Source organism: Trachemys scripta, chromosome 1 (genome assembly GCF_013100865.1).
Source record: "Trachemys scripta elegans isolate TJP31775 chromosome 1, CAS_Tse_1.0, whole genome shotgun sequence".
NCBI lineage: Eukaryota > Metazoa > Chordata > Testudines > Emydidae > Trachemys > Trachemys scripta.
The window spans coordinates 198,556,515-198,570,356 of record NC_048298.1 but is presented as its reverse complement, the minus strand read 5'-3'; the positions used below and the strand labels follow the sequence as shown (position 1 = coordinate 198,570,356).

The window sequence follows — 13,842 nt, the reverse complement described above, 5'->3', positions numbered from 1 at the left end:
ACCGACAGTGACAATGATAATCAAGAGGATGCAGTATTTTCAGCACCTGACTCTCCTTCACAACCACAAAAACCAACAGACAGAGCTATGGCCCACAAGGATCAACTCCAGTTTCTGTGGTTTGCCCTCCCCCCATGGATGGGGCCTCATATGCCATACCCTGTGCAGTGATTGGATAATGCCCACTACTCCCGCTTCTCCTCACCATCCAGAGCACAGATTCGCTCTCCACCAGGATCCCCGATCCCATCCACATCTAGAGCTGCAGAGGGTCCATATGAGGAAGTAGAGGAGGAGCCTGCACCTGAGACAGAGTCACCAGAACAGAACTCCTCTTCATCTCCAGATGAAGCTGTCATGCCACCTCCACCAACGATGGCAGACGACATCAAACAATTTCAGGAGCTATTCAAAAGGGAGGCAATCAGCCAAGACATTCCTTTAGAGGAAGTGCAGGAGACCCAGCACAAACTCCTGAAGATCCTCCAACCTTCAGCGGCATCAAAGATTGTACTCCCTATGAACGACGCCATACTGGAACCCGCCGACGCTATATGGCAGACACCAGACACCGCCCCACCAACCTGTAAGAGAGCAGACCATAAATATTATGTCCCAGCTAAGGGAATGGACTTCTTATTCTCTCACCCACAGCCTAACTCCCTCGTGGTTAAAGCAGCGAATCACAGGGCAAAACAACACCTTCACCAGTCCTCATCACAGGAAAAAGACCTCAAACGACTTGATCTCCTTGGTCATAAGTCTACACATCATCCACCTTGCAATTTAGAATCCCCAATTATACTGCTCTTTTTGTGAGTTATGACTATGATAACTATAACAAACTATTTGAATTTACCTCTGACGTTCCTGAGGGCAGAAGAGCAGATTTAAATCAGTCCTCATAGAGGCACAACTAGTATCCAGGACAGCACTACAAGCATCCCTGGACATGGCTGACATGGCAGCCTGCACTATGGCCACTGCAGTGGGGCCTTGTGGCTTTCAACATCTGTCATCCTTGAAGAGCTGCAGAACAAAGTCGAGGATCTACTCTTTGATAAAGACAAACTCTTCATCGCAAAAACTGAAGAGTCCTTCACACAATGAAAGATTCCAGGGCCACTCTGCGCACACTGGGAATATACACTCCCCCCTTTCAAGAGAAAGCAGCACCAGCCCTACCAGAGGTCTCGCTCACAACAATACAACCGCCCACAGTCTAGGCTGTATGAGACTGGCACAGCCTCCACATGATGGTAACTCTGCCCACAAAAGTGCTGAACTCGCTGCAATGGTGGACAAAAAGGGAGAACATAGGCACAGGAGTTCCCTTTCACCTAAATCCTCCTGCGCTTATGCTCACAACAGACACCTTCCTGTTAGGCTGCGGAGCATACTGGACCACCACACAACACAAGGGTGGTGGTCCACAATGGAGGCCCGTCTGCACATAAACCTCTTAGAACTCAGAGCAGTCAGGTATGCATATCTTCACTTCCTCCCACTCATAAGAAACAAATCAGTTTGAGTCTTGACAGACAATATAGCATGCATGTTCTACATCAACAAACAAGGGGGAGCACGATCACACTCCCTATGCATAGAAACCATCAAATTGTGGAATTAGTGCATACAACATCACATAGACATCACGGCTTCCTACCTGCCTGGGCGTTAGAATGCTAGTACCGACACACTCAGCAGACACTTCTCACAAGAACACGAATGGGAACTAAACCCTTCAATCTTATGCCAACTATTCTCCCTATGGGGTTCCCCATCAATAGACTTATTTGCCACAGCAAAGAACCATAAATGCCATTTATTCTGTTCCAGGGCGGGACTCGGGACCGCCCGAGGAGATGCGTTCCTAATCCTGTGGAACAAGACACTCATGTATGCATTCCCACCGATTCCACTGATACACAGAGTCTTTTGCAAAATCAGGGACGACAATGCCAAGGTCCTACTTATTGCTCTAGCATGCCCAGACAGACTTGGTATCCTTACCTGCTGCGCATGTCGATCTGCTCTACAAGAACTCTGCCAACAAGACTGGCTCTCTGCTCGCAGAGCGACAGTCGCATCCTCCATCCACAACTGGAGAAGCTCCATGTGAAAGCATGGCTCCTACATGGTTCCAAGTACACGAGCTAGCCTGTTCAGAGCAAGTAAAAAACATGTGTTGTTACACAGTACACAAGACTCCACCCACAATACTTACCTACAAAAGTGGAAGTGATTTTCTATGTGGTGCTTGCAGAAAAGCCTCACACCCCACACCATATCCTAGACTACATTTTAAAACTCAAGAATGACAGACTATCGCACAGTTCTATCACAGTACACCTCGTGGCAATCAACGCCTTGCATGACAAACTGGATGGCTTCTCAGTTTTCACACACCCTGCCAGGAAATGCTTCCTTACTGGACTCCAAAACCTGTACCCTGAGGTACACCCTCCCCCCCCCCGTCCCCACACACACACATATGGAACTTGAACCTAGTCCTCTGAGGACTCATGAGACCTCCCTTTGAACCGCTGGCTACCACCTCCCTACATTTTACCCCAAGCCCCACAAAAACCCACAGGAAGCGACACTGCATATCCTCAACATCAGAAGGATGATTGCCTTCTATTTGGACAGAACTAAACTGTTCTGTAAATCCCCTACACTATTCGTATCCAGTGCCAAATAGTCCAAGGGTGCTGCTATTTCAAAACGGCGGCTTTCCAAGTGGATATCTGGCTATATTAGGTCATGCTACCAGATCCAGGTTATTGAACCCCCTGAGGGCATCAGAACACACTCTACTTGGGCTGTGTATACATCCGTAGCATTCCTTCACAATGTACCTACTATTGACATATGCAAAGCCACTACATGGGCATCAGAGCCTACGTTTTCCAAACACTACGCCATCACACAAGACTCCAGAGCGGACGCCATAGTAGGCCATACAGTATGTCTGCTAGTACCAAAAACACAACTCCAAAGTCCTCCCAGCCATAGTGGGTACTGCTTTGCATTCACCTGGAGTGGAGCACCCACAGGGACAGCACTCAAAGAAGAGAAGGTTATTCACCTTGTGCAGTAACTGAGGTTCTTCGAGATGTGTGTCTCTGTGGGTGCTCCACTACTCACCCTCCTCCTCTCTAGTTTGGAGTTCGATTCAGAGACTCTACAGTAGAGGAGGAACGGAGCGGGTTGGGACATGTGTGCACCAAACAGACTCCAAAGTTGCTGCGAGACAGCAACTGCGCACACGCGTCCCGACCAGGCACTGCTACCGAAGATCCCCGATCAATGGCACTGGGATGCACTGTCACCAGGAGTGGAGCACCCACAGGGACACACATCTTGAAGAACCTCAGTTACTGCACAAGGTGAATAACCTTCTCTTCTTCTTTGGGTTATTTAGTTACAGGGGCATTCACCATGTAAATGTTTGCTACTACATTATAACGGGTTACAGATAAGCAAAAACAGTGCATGTAACATCCCATTAATTTTCATGAAGTTTAAACACCAGCTACTCTTATACATTTAACAATCACTGTGATCTATACAAATACACAAGTGAATTGGCCTGGGGCTCTGGCATGACTGGCATCTGGTCTGCTAGGGTCAGAGTGTTCAAATGTTTTCACATTACGCGCTGTCAAGGCTGCTTCCCCACTCTGAACTTTAGGGTAGAAATGTGGGGGCCTGCATGAAAACTTCTAAGCTTAACTACCAGCTTAGGTCTGGTCCGCTGCCACCATCCCAAAGCTAATTCCCTTCCCTGGATAGCCTTGAGAAACCTTTCACCAATTCCCTGGTGAATACAGATCCAAACCCCTTGGATCTTAAAACAAGGAGAAATTAACCATTCCCCTCCTTCCTCCCACCAACTCCTGGTGAATACAGATCCAACCCCCTTGGATCTAAAAACAAGGAAAAATCAATCAGGTTCTTAAAAAGAAGGCTTTTAATTAAAGAAAACGGTAAAAATCATCTCTGTAAAATCAGGATGGAAAATAACTTTACAGGATAATCAAACTTAAAGAGCTCAGAGGACTCCCCTCTAGTCTTAGGTTCAAAGTACAGCAAACAAAGATAAACACTCTAGTAAAAGGTACATTTACAAGTTGAGAAAACAAAGGAAAACTAACACGCCTTGCCTGGCTATTTACTTACAAGTTTGAAATAGGAGAGATTTGTTTAGAAAGATGTGGAGAACCTGGATTGATGTCTGGTCCCTCTCAGTCCTGAGAACAAACACCTCCCAAACAAAGAACACAAACAAAAGCCTTCCCCCCCCCCCAAGATTTGAAAGTATCTTGTCCCCTTATGGGTCCTTTGGGTCAGATGCCCGCCAGGTTACCTGAGCTTCTTAACCCTTTACGGGGAAAAGGATTTTGGAGTCTCTGGCCAGGAGGAATTTTATAGTACTGTACACAGGACAGCTGTTACCCTTCCCTTTATAGTTATGACACGCGCATACAAAGAAATGCCTTCAAGTTAAGTGTAAGGCTTTCGCAAGCTTGGCCAATCATAAAATATAACCAAGGATGCTAGAAATTAACACACACAAAATAGAGTATCCTGTGACTTTTTTGGCTGTTTCTGAAACTTTGTACTATATATTTCTGTTCCAAAGTCAGTTTCCATTGTGAGAACTGATGCATTCTTGACCCATTTGCTCAGCCTTGCAAAATGCTGTTATCAGCTAAATAGTGGCAACAAAAATTATTTGCATTCACCTGAATGGAACGTTTATTTAAAATTACGTTGGACCAGTAAGCATGGGGAAAAAATTCAAAGAAATACTCTATTGGAGCCATGTAAAGTCAGTGGAACACTTTGTGAAAAAGTATATGCTCATGAGTAACAGTATGCAGGATTGGAGCTGTACATTGTAAATTCCTCAGGCTAGGGACTGTATGTAACTGTATGTGTCTTTAGGTCTCTGTAAGGCATTATGAACACCTATTACATTCTATCATCACTATTTACCATTTGAATAATCTGGAGTTTAGAAAGCTGTAGGTTTTTATATGATAGATAACATCAGTGTTGGCATAGGGAGCAATCACACTTTAGAATAGCCTAATCTGTGAAGCTAGTTATGTCCTTTTTAAAGCTTAAACTCCTGATGTGGTGGTTAGGGGTGAGGGGGAAGCGTGACATAATTAGAAGGTGATATCTCTTGCCCCCCACTCCCTATGTGTGTAACCCTTCTGCCAGGTGGATAGTGGGAGCAATAAGGACTGGGTTCTATATAGCTAGGAATAGGATCCCTCCTGACAAATAACTAAATTGTCTCAAGCCTCCACCCAGAAACTGGGAAAACTAAATGCACCCTGCCTAGATGCTCTCAACAGGTGGAGCTTCCCCACTTGCCAGCACTTGGAGACTGTTCAAACAAGGAAATCTGAGTTAGAGGAAAGGGACCACACAGCAACAGAAGATATATGCAAATACAGAGGCAAGTATAGCTTGCTTCTCCCAGTGTCTTTGGCAGTAATCAATCTAACTCCCTTCCCCCTCGAACCTGGGTCTCCCACTTCCACCAAGTCCCTGATGAATCAGGCAATTCAGAGACTTGAACCTGAGTCATCCACATACTAGGGGAGTGCCTTAACCACCAGGCCATTAACTGTTCAGGTGGTGACTCTCTTGAAAAGTTACTAAAGATGCCTGTTTTATCCCAGTGCAGAATGGAAAAGGTTGGTTTATTTATTTATTTGTTTATTAATATCTTGAAAATTTTCACAGATGGGAAAACCATTTCTGCTCAGTGCTAGTTGTGGTGAGTTCTCAATTGTGTCACTAAAGGAATTGTGGGTAGCCTTTGCAAATGAAACACTCTATGGGAGCATTTCCCCTTTGTCATGAATAAGAGAATAGAATTTTTTTTTCCCTCTGAAGCATCTGGCTATAGGGCCTCCATGTATGAGGGATTTTTTTGGTCTTTCTGTATCATATACACTTCAAGCAGGAACTGTTTTTTTTCATATAGTACCGAGCACAATGGAGCTTCCATCATGTTTGAGGCATTTGAGTGCTACTATAATAGAAATAGTAACAAAACACACAAATTTTTATATATAACACATCAAGATGAACCTTGAATAATAATAGATTGGCAGGCCAGAAGATAGTTCTGAACTTCAGTATCCTCCAGTCTCTGTCAAGCTGCCAGCAAAGGTTGATTATGAACCAGACCAGGGTCGGCAACCTCTGGCACGCGACTCGCCAGGGTAAGCACCCTGGCGGACCGGGCTAGTTTGTTTACCTGCTGCGTCTGCAGGTTCAGCTGATCGCGGCTCCCACTGGCCGCGGTTCGCCACTCCAAGCCAATGGGGGCTGCGGGAAGCGGCATGGGCTGAGGGATGTGCTGGTCGCGGCGTCCCGCAGCCCCCATTGGCCTGGAGCAGTGAACCGCGGCCAGTGGGAGCCGCAATCGGCCAAACCTGCAGACACGGCAGGTAAACAAACTGGCCTGCCAGGGGGCTTACCCTGGCGAGCCGCATGCCAAAGGTTGTCAACCCGTGAACTAGACTAAGACCACCAATTCATTTAACATTGGCTAGTGAACAAACTACCAATTCTGTAGTACATTTTAAAACTAGATATATCTGGTGGTTATCTTAACAAAAAATGCTGTATGAAGCATGAATAATTTAGACAATATTCATTCATAGTTATCCCATGATTTATTGTCTTTATTTCAATGGTAGAAAATAAATGGTAATTCTTTTTGAGTGAGTGAATTTTACCTAAAATCCCCCAAGCTCTAATTTAATGTTTTAAAAAGAAAATGTAAACTTCAACTGTTTTTAATTTCAGGGAATATTCTTCCCTGCTTGATTACCACATGTTTTCCTTAGGACAGGAAGAACCTAGCACCTTACAGAGGATGTCATATGCCAACAGCCTCATCTCCTGTGGACTCTCTGCAAACGTTTGAATTCATACTGTGTTTGACCTATGGGGTGGCATGATTTACCACAGAGTTGCACGATCAAACAGGTTGCTAAACAATTCTGAATTAAATTAAAGGGAAAGCTCTTCCATCTGCTATCCTGTATTATTTTGTAACATACTGTGCCTGTATTTTGAAAGAATATCCAATGCTATATAAATAATTCTGTCTAAAAACAAAACTAAGGGAGGTGGGGGAGGAAAGTTTTACAGGAAATCGAAGTATAGTCAGTGGAAAGTGATAAGAGGGAATTTCTAGGGCTCATCATTTAGGAATGGAAGGCAATGGCCTATAGGGTGAGATACTAACTGTATCTACCCAACTGCAGTTTTCAATATAATGCTGGAACTCCATTGCTACCTCTGTGGTGGAATTTGGCAGCTTTCTTTGCACCAACCAGAGGCTGTAGGTGAAGAAGTGCTGAAAATACACTTTTGCCTAATGTAGCAAGTTAAAATAAGTTTTAATGTCCGTTAACTCTGAATTACTACAACAAGGTAAGTGTTGATCATAGGCAATAAACAGCCCTAGATTCATTCATTCTAAGGCTAGCAGGAACCATTATGATTATTTAATCTGACCTCCTGTATGATCCGGGATGTAGAACTTGCCCAAAATAATTCCTTTGGACCAAGAGCCTATCTTTGAAATAAATAAATCCACCCTTGATTTAAAAATTGCCAGTGATGGAAAATCCACCACAACCCTTGGCAAGTTGTTTCGATGATTAGTTACTCTCACTGTTAACAATTTGTCTTATTTCCAGTCTGAATTTGTCTAGTTTCAACATCCAGCTATTGGATCATGTTATACCTTTTCTTTTGGAAGTTCACTAGTGTTCCAAGAGTTATTGAAGATCAACATTAAAGGTTTAGCGAAAAGGCAAAACACCAAAATGTGCATCCAACAAATTGATTATAGGACTGATTTTTGTCTATTTTGAAATCATAATCAGTACATCAGGTTCTTTAATTGTTTAGGAATGTATTTAACCTGACGTTCTAGCTAGTTCACCATAATAACATTTCCCAGAATAAAATGTAACATATCTTTGCTCAGTACATGGAGACCAAATCTATAATTGCACTTGTAAGGAATTTCATTTTAGTTGAAATTTACTCCCAGTATAGTAGTCACAGTTTAAACTAATGACTGACTTATTTTTATGCATGCAACTAATGATCCACTCATATATCCAACAGTTAGAAATGGTAACATATGTTTGTAAATTACCTGGCATGGTTTATAATACTCAGCGTTGCACATTTTGTGTATAAACAGTCCTACATTTTTCTATAAAATAGCTCTAAATTTCTTTATACAAGTTTCATATTTTCCCCATTATTTAAAATAATACTTTTAGCTATCTTTTTTAAATGTCTTTCGGAGAAAAATAATGCAACAACTGGATAGCAAGTGACAGCAGATAAAAGCCAGTTGAGCAATGGAAATGAGTAGCTGTATCAACTTTATTACTGTACTGCTTTTTAAACAAACATTTGAGGGAATAGTGTCAAACTTCTGATTGGTCTGAGGTTCATTGTTGGAATTGAATGCATATGTATTATTGTGCTGCATCCAACTTCTTTTCAACTTAGGTTTGCTTGGGGTCGTGAACTCTTTGTGCCAAATAGTTACACTGGAGATGAATTTGGTTATTCGTTGCTTCACTTTCAGAGTAGTGTGTATATTTGTGTGTATAAACATCTTTTAAACCTGCTTCTCCTGTAACAAAAACTTGCTATGCACTGAATGAGGCAAGAGTTTTGAAAAGATTAGTATGTGATCATGTAATTAAAAACTCTCATAATGCAAACACACAAGGGGGCCAAATTAAGGTTGTACTGGCTACCTTAATTTTAGAATTGCCTAACTTCCGCATGCTTGACATTGCAATGTTGACAACATTCTTTTAGGGATTTTTAAAAATGGAATAAGATATATACTATTACACACACCTGTAGTTATATTGGCTTGAATTTGGGATGGCTGTATCATTCATAAGTGGTGGAGCCAGAGTTACTATGGTCATCCCAAACTAGTATCGATACATTTTACATACCACAGCATTTCTATTTTGCTTATTCTACGTTTTTCAGAAACAGTTAGTTTAGAAACTTTGTTTTCAAAAAGGGTTTTATTTTTATATCCTTCCACCTACATGGCAAGACTAATTTCTTTTAAGTACCAGGAGTCTAGGCCCCAGAAGAACAGAAAAAATAGTACTAATATATTTTCTAAGATTTTCTGCCAATCAAGGGCTTGGAATTTTAAGTGCTGATATCTCACAACAGGTCAGGTCTAGAAATGAATGCTCTTACCCTTGGCGAGAGGAAAGAGACAGCAAGAGCAGTAATGGATTAAGCTTTAAATGGGGTCTAGATCCATCGAAAATGTTGGGCTCCTCCCTCAAAAAACAACAAACCTTCTACCCCTCTCTCCTCCTCCAAACACCCCCAGAATCCATCGAACTCCCATACAGACTTATTCTCATTTCCTGCCTTCTTGGCTGCTGGGAGGACCCTAATTTCCAAGGGCAGAAGCCTACCTGTAGAAACCCTTTGAAGTACCTGCTGAGGAGAGCAGAATTTCAGCAACCCCTGATTACCAAAGAGGGTACCCACCTTCCCTAGGACCAGAGTGGTGGGTGAGCAAATCACTGCCAATCCCCTTCCCTCCCTGTTATATTTAGCATGGGATTGGGAGGTGCACATCCTGGATCTTGTTGGGAGATAAGCATGGATGCACGGGGGAAAGGGATTGTGGGAATTCTTCTGGAAATCTTATCCCAAGTTAATGAAAATTAGCTTTTTGCAAAAACAGACTGAGAAGCTAATGAATGTGGGGCGGGGTGGAGGTAGGGGGTGGGACAAAACAAAACAGGCTCAGCTTGATTGGGTTGATGCTGGTATTTTATACACTGCTTGAAGAAAAAGCACAGATTTGCTTGGCCTGAGGCTGAAATTGTTCTTCACTGCTAGCGTGTAATCTCTCAGGGTATGTGACACTTTGACTAGTCACTGCATGATACATACAATTACTTCATCTGTAAAGAAACGCTATCTTTGGAATGTTGATGTTTTAAGGGGTATGTGTCCAATTTCTGTGCAGTATTTGATCAATGAAAATGTGCAACTTTGTGTGCCTGGATAAATTGATACACGTGCTTTTATAATTGTATCTGTAATTGTATCCATAATTACCAAAATGTGTTGCTGATTTAAGGGCCAGATTATAATTGGGACTGAGATAGGCTCACAGGTGGAGGAGAAGGCAAGAAGCCCCTTCGCTGTTCTGTGCTGTTCTCTCAAGGGTTACTCTTAACTGCTACCAAAGTGTACCTGCAAGTGCGCATTGTTCAGGTGGGCCATACTGCCAAGATCCCTCCCCCCCCCTACCCCAATGGCATGCTCTGGGATGAGCAGTTATGCAGCCTGCCCTATGCACACTGGGGCATCTGGGGAGGGATTGTGCCCCCGAGAGCTCTTACTGCAGCACTTCATCCCCCCAAGTGCCGACCTGTGGCTAAATGCCACACTTTGTCTCAGTGAATCTTATCTCGTATCTCCATCACAATGAAAAGGTAAAGGTTGGAGTGGAACATTTTAATATAATGCAAAATACCAGAGTGCCTGGCAGCGCTTGACAGGAGGATACAAAAAGGCATTGAGAAATAGTGATACTATATAGCTTGACTCTATGCTCTACAATGTCTTTTTCCTGGTTTAGTAAAAAGTAACAGAGGGTCCTGTGGCACCTTTAAAACTAACAAAAGTATTGGGAGCATAAGCTTTCGTAGGTAAGAACCTCACTTCTTCAGATGCAAGTAATGGAAATCTCCAGAGGCAGGTATACATCAGTATGGAGATAATGAGGTTAGTTCAATCAGGGAGGGTGAGGTGCTCTGCTAGCAGTTGAGGTGTGAACAACAAGGGAGGAGAAACTGCTTCTGTAGTTGGATAGCCATTCACAGTCTTTGTTTAATCCTGATCTGATGGTGTCAAATTTGCAAATGAACTGGAGCTCAGCAGTTTCTCTTTGGAGTCTGGTCCTGAAGTTTTTTTGCTGAAAGATGGCTACCTTTATATCTGCTGTTGTGTGGCCAGGGAGGTTGAAGTGTTCTCCTACAGGTTTTTGTATATTGTCATTCCTGATATCTGACTTGTGTCCATTTATCCTCTTGCGTTAGTGACTGTCCAGTTTGGCCAATGTACATAGCAGAGGGGCATTGCTGGCATATGATGGCATATATAACATTGGTGGACATGCAGGTGAATGAGCTGGTGATGTTGTAGCTGATCTGGTTAGGTCCTGTGATGGTGTTGCTGGTGTAGATATGTGGGCAGAGTTGGCATCGAGGTTTGTTGCATGGGTTGGTGCGTGAGGATAAAGTCACAGAGCTCAACAATAAGTTGTGCTGTGTCATCATCAGGGATACTGTTCCTGACAGCTTGTATTCCATATATACAATGTATATAGTATCACTATATGCTCTACAATGTCTTTTTCCTCGTTAGTAAAAAGTAACAGTTTCCATACAAGCTGTCAGGAACAGTATCCCTGATACTGTGAGGACTTTATCCTCACGCACAATTATTTCAAATTTGGTGACAATATATACCTCCAGACCAGTGGCACTACTATGGGCACCCGCATGGCCCCACAATATGCCAACATTTTTATGGCTGACCTGGAACAACGCTTCCTCAGCTCTCGTCCACTCATGCCCCTTCTCTACCTACGCTATGTTGATGACATCATCATCATCTGAACCCATAGGAAGGAGACCCTGGAAGAATTCCACCATGATTTCAACAGCTTCCACCCCACCATCTACATAGGAGGTCCACTTCCTAGACACCACCATACAAATAAGCGATGGCCACATTAACACCACCCTATACCGAAAACCCACCGACCGTTACGCCTACCTTCATGCCTCCAGCTTCCACCCTGGTCACACCACACGATCCATCGTCTACAGCCAAGCACTGAGGTACAATCGCATCTGCTCCAACCCCTCAGACAGAGACCAACACCTACAAGATCTTCACCAAGCATTCTCAAAACTACGATACCCACACAAGGAAATAAAGAAACAAATCAATAGAGCCAGACGTGTACCCAGAAGCCTCCTGCTACAAGACAGGCCCAAAAAAGAAACCAACAGAACTCCACTGGCCATCACCTACAGTCCTCAGCTTAAACCTCTCCAATGCATCATCAGTGATCTACAATCCATCCTGGACAATGATCCCTCACTTTCACAGACCTTGGGAGGCAGGCCAGTCCTCGCCCACAGACAACCTGCCAACCTTAAGCATATTCTCACCAGCAACCACGCACCGCACCATAACAACTCTAACTCAGGAACCAACCCATGCAACAAACCTCGATGCCAACTCTGCCCACATATTTACACAAGCACCTCACCCTCCCTGATTGAACTAACCTCGTTATCTCCATACTGATTTATACCTGCCTCTGGAAATTTCCATTACTTGCATCTGAAGAAGTGAGGTTCTTACCCACGAAAGCTTATGCTCCCAATACTTCTGTTAGTCTTAAAGGTGCCACAGGACCCTCTGTTACTTTTTACAGATTCAGACTAAGACGGCTACCCCTCTGATTCCTGGTTAGTGTCATTTGCCACTTCATCTACATACTCATACCCTGACTGGATGACTTTGGCCTCCTGCTGCTCTTCCCAGTATTTGGAGAGTAACTAACATTGTGGGTAGAAACAATGGAAATCCACTTTCCAGATCTTTTAGTTCTTTTAATGCCTCTTGGACTAGCTGAGCTGTCCAGAAAAACGGAGGGAAGTAAATTATATGGTATCAACCAGGATCTGAAACTGTAAACAATTTGGTGTTCGAAATACAAATGGTGTCAAATGGTCAAGCTGCCGAACTGCCTTGAAAAGCCATGTCCATTGGAGGTGCATGAGAGATTTTTGTGTGAGGGTGATATCATTGCTTTACTCTATATAAGGGAGAGACCCCCATCACTGCCCAAGTTCCTTCACGGCTGCTGCAGAGAGTGAATGGCACACATCTTTTGTATCTTTGGGACTAGACTTGCTTTTAGTCTAGATTATTATTGTTGTTGTTGTTTTATTTCTTGTAGTTAGTTTGTGAAGGATAGTTTAGTATACGTAGGTTGCCCTTATCCTGGGAGTCTTTGGTCCTTAACTAGGTCCATGTTGGGCCCCAAGCCCTGTAAGGGCCTCAGCAGGTGCACTCTCTTGATCATACAAGATACCAAGATACATTTCCAGTGCCATCTATATCTGAGGAAGGCTCACTTGGTAACCCAATGTACAGGTTGCCACACACTCACTTCAGAATAGAGAGACATTTGAGGCTTCAGGCTCATCTGGCTTCTCAAAGCCTACAGCTTGCAACCCTGATGGGCCTGTTGAGGATACCAAGACCAGTCTTCGTCCAAACTTCTTTTGACACAGGACCCAAGATGTACCTTGTTGTTCTGGTCTCAGCACCGTCTTCTGTCATGAGGCTACAGACCAGAATCTCTTCATTCTTATGCTGGGACCAAATCTTTTACCCAGGACTGCCCATCACCACCATCACTGGCTAAATCAGAAGTGGCACCAAACACCAAATTGGCATTACCTATGAAGGCCTCAGTAGCTTTGGGTGCTGATGTAAGAAAAGCCCACCTCGGTACATACTCTTCTTTTGGAAGTTAGCCTCAGCACCACCTTTCGTTCTGTCCTCTGATGCTTCTGTCTTGGCACCACAAGTCACTGCAGATGCCTGTCAGGGTGAAAGGAAAGAGAAGAGGAAGCAGATCTCCTCACAAGAGTGACTCGGGATAGCCCGGTAGTCAGCTGAGGCTGGAGC

The 13,842-nt window shown here is 43.6% G+C and overlaps 1 protein-coding gene across 1 annotated transcript in view; it reads left to right on the top strand.

Moving 5' to 3' along the window:
- Positions 1-13,842, top strand: part of SYTL5 (synaptotagmin like 5) — a 139,802-nt gene that overhangs the window by 6,890 nt on the left and 119,070 nt on the right. Inside the window, exon 2 of the mRNA XM_034771544.1 lies at positions 213-815. Within this exon, the coding sequence (XP_034627435.1) occupies positions 213-815 (603 nt within the window). The remainder of the gene's footprint in view (positions 1-212; positions 816-13,842) is intronic.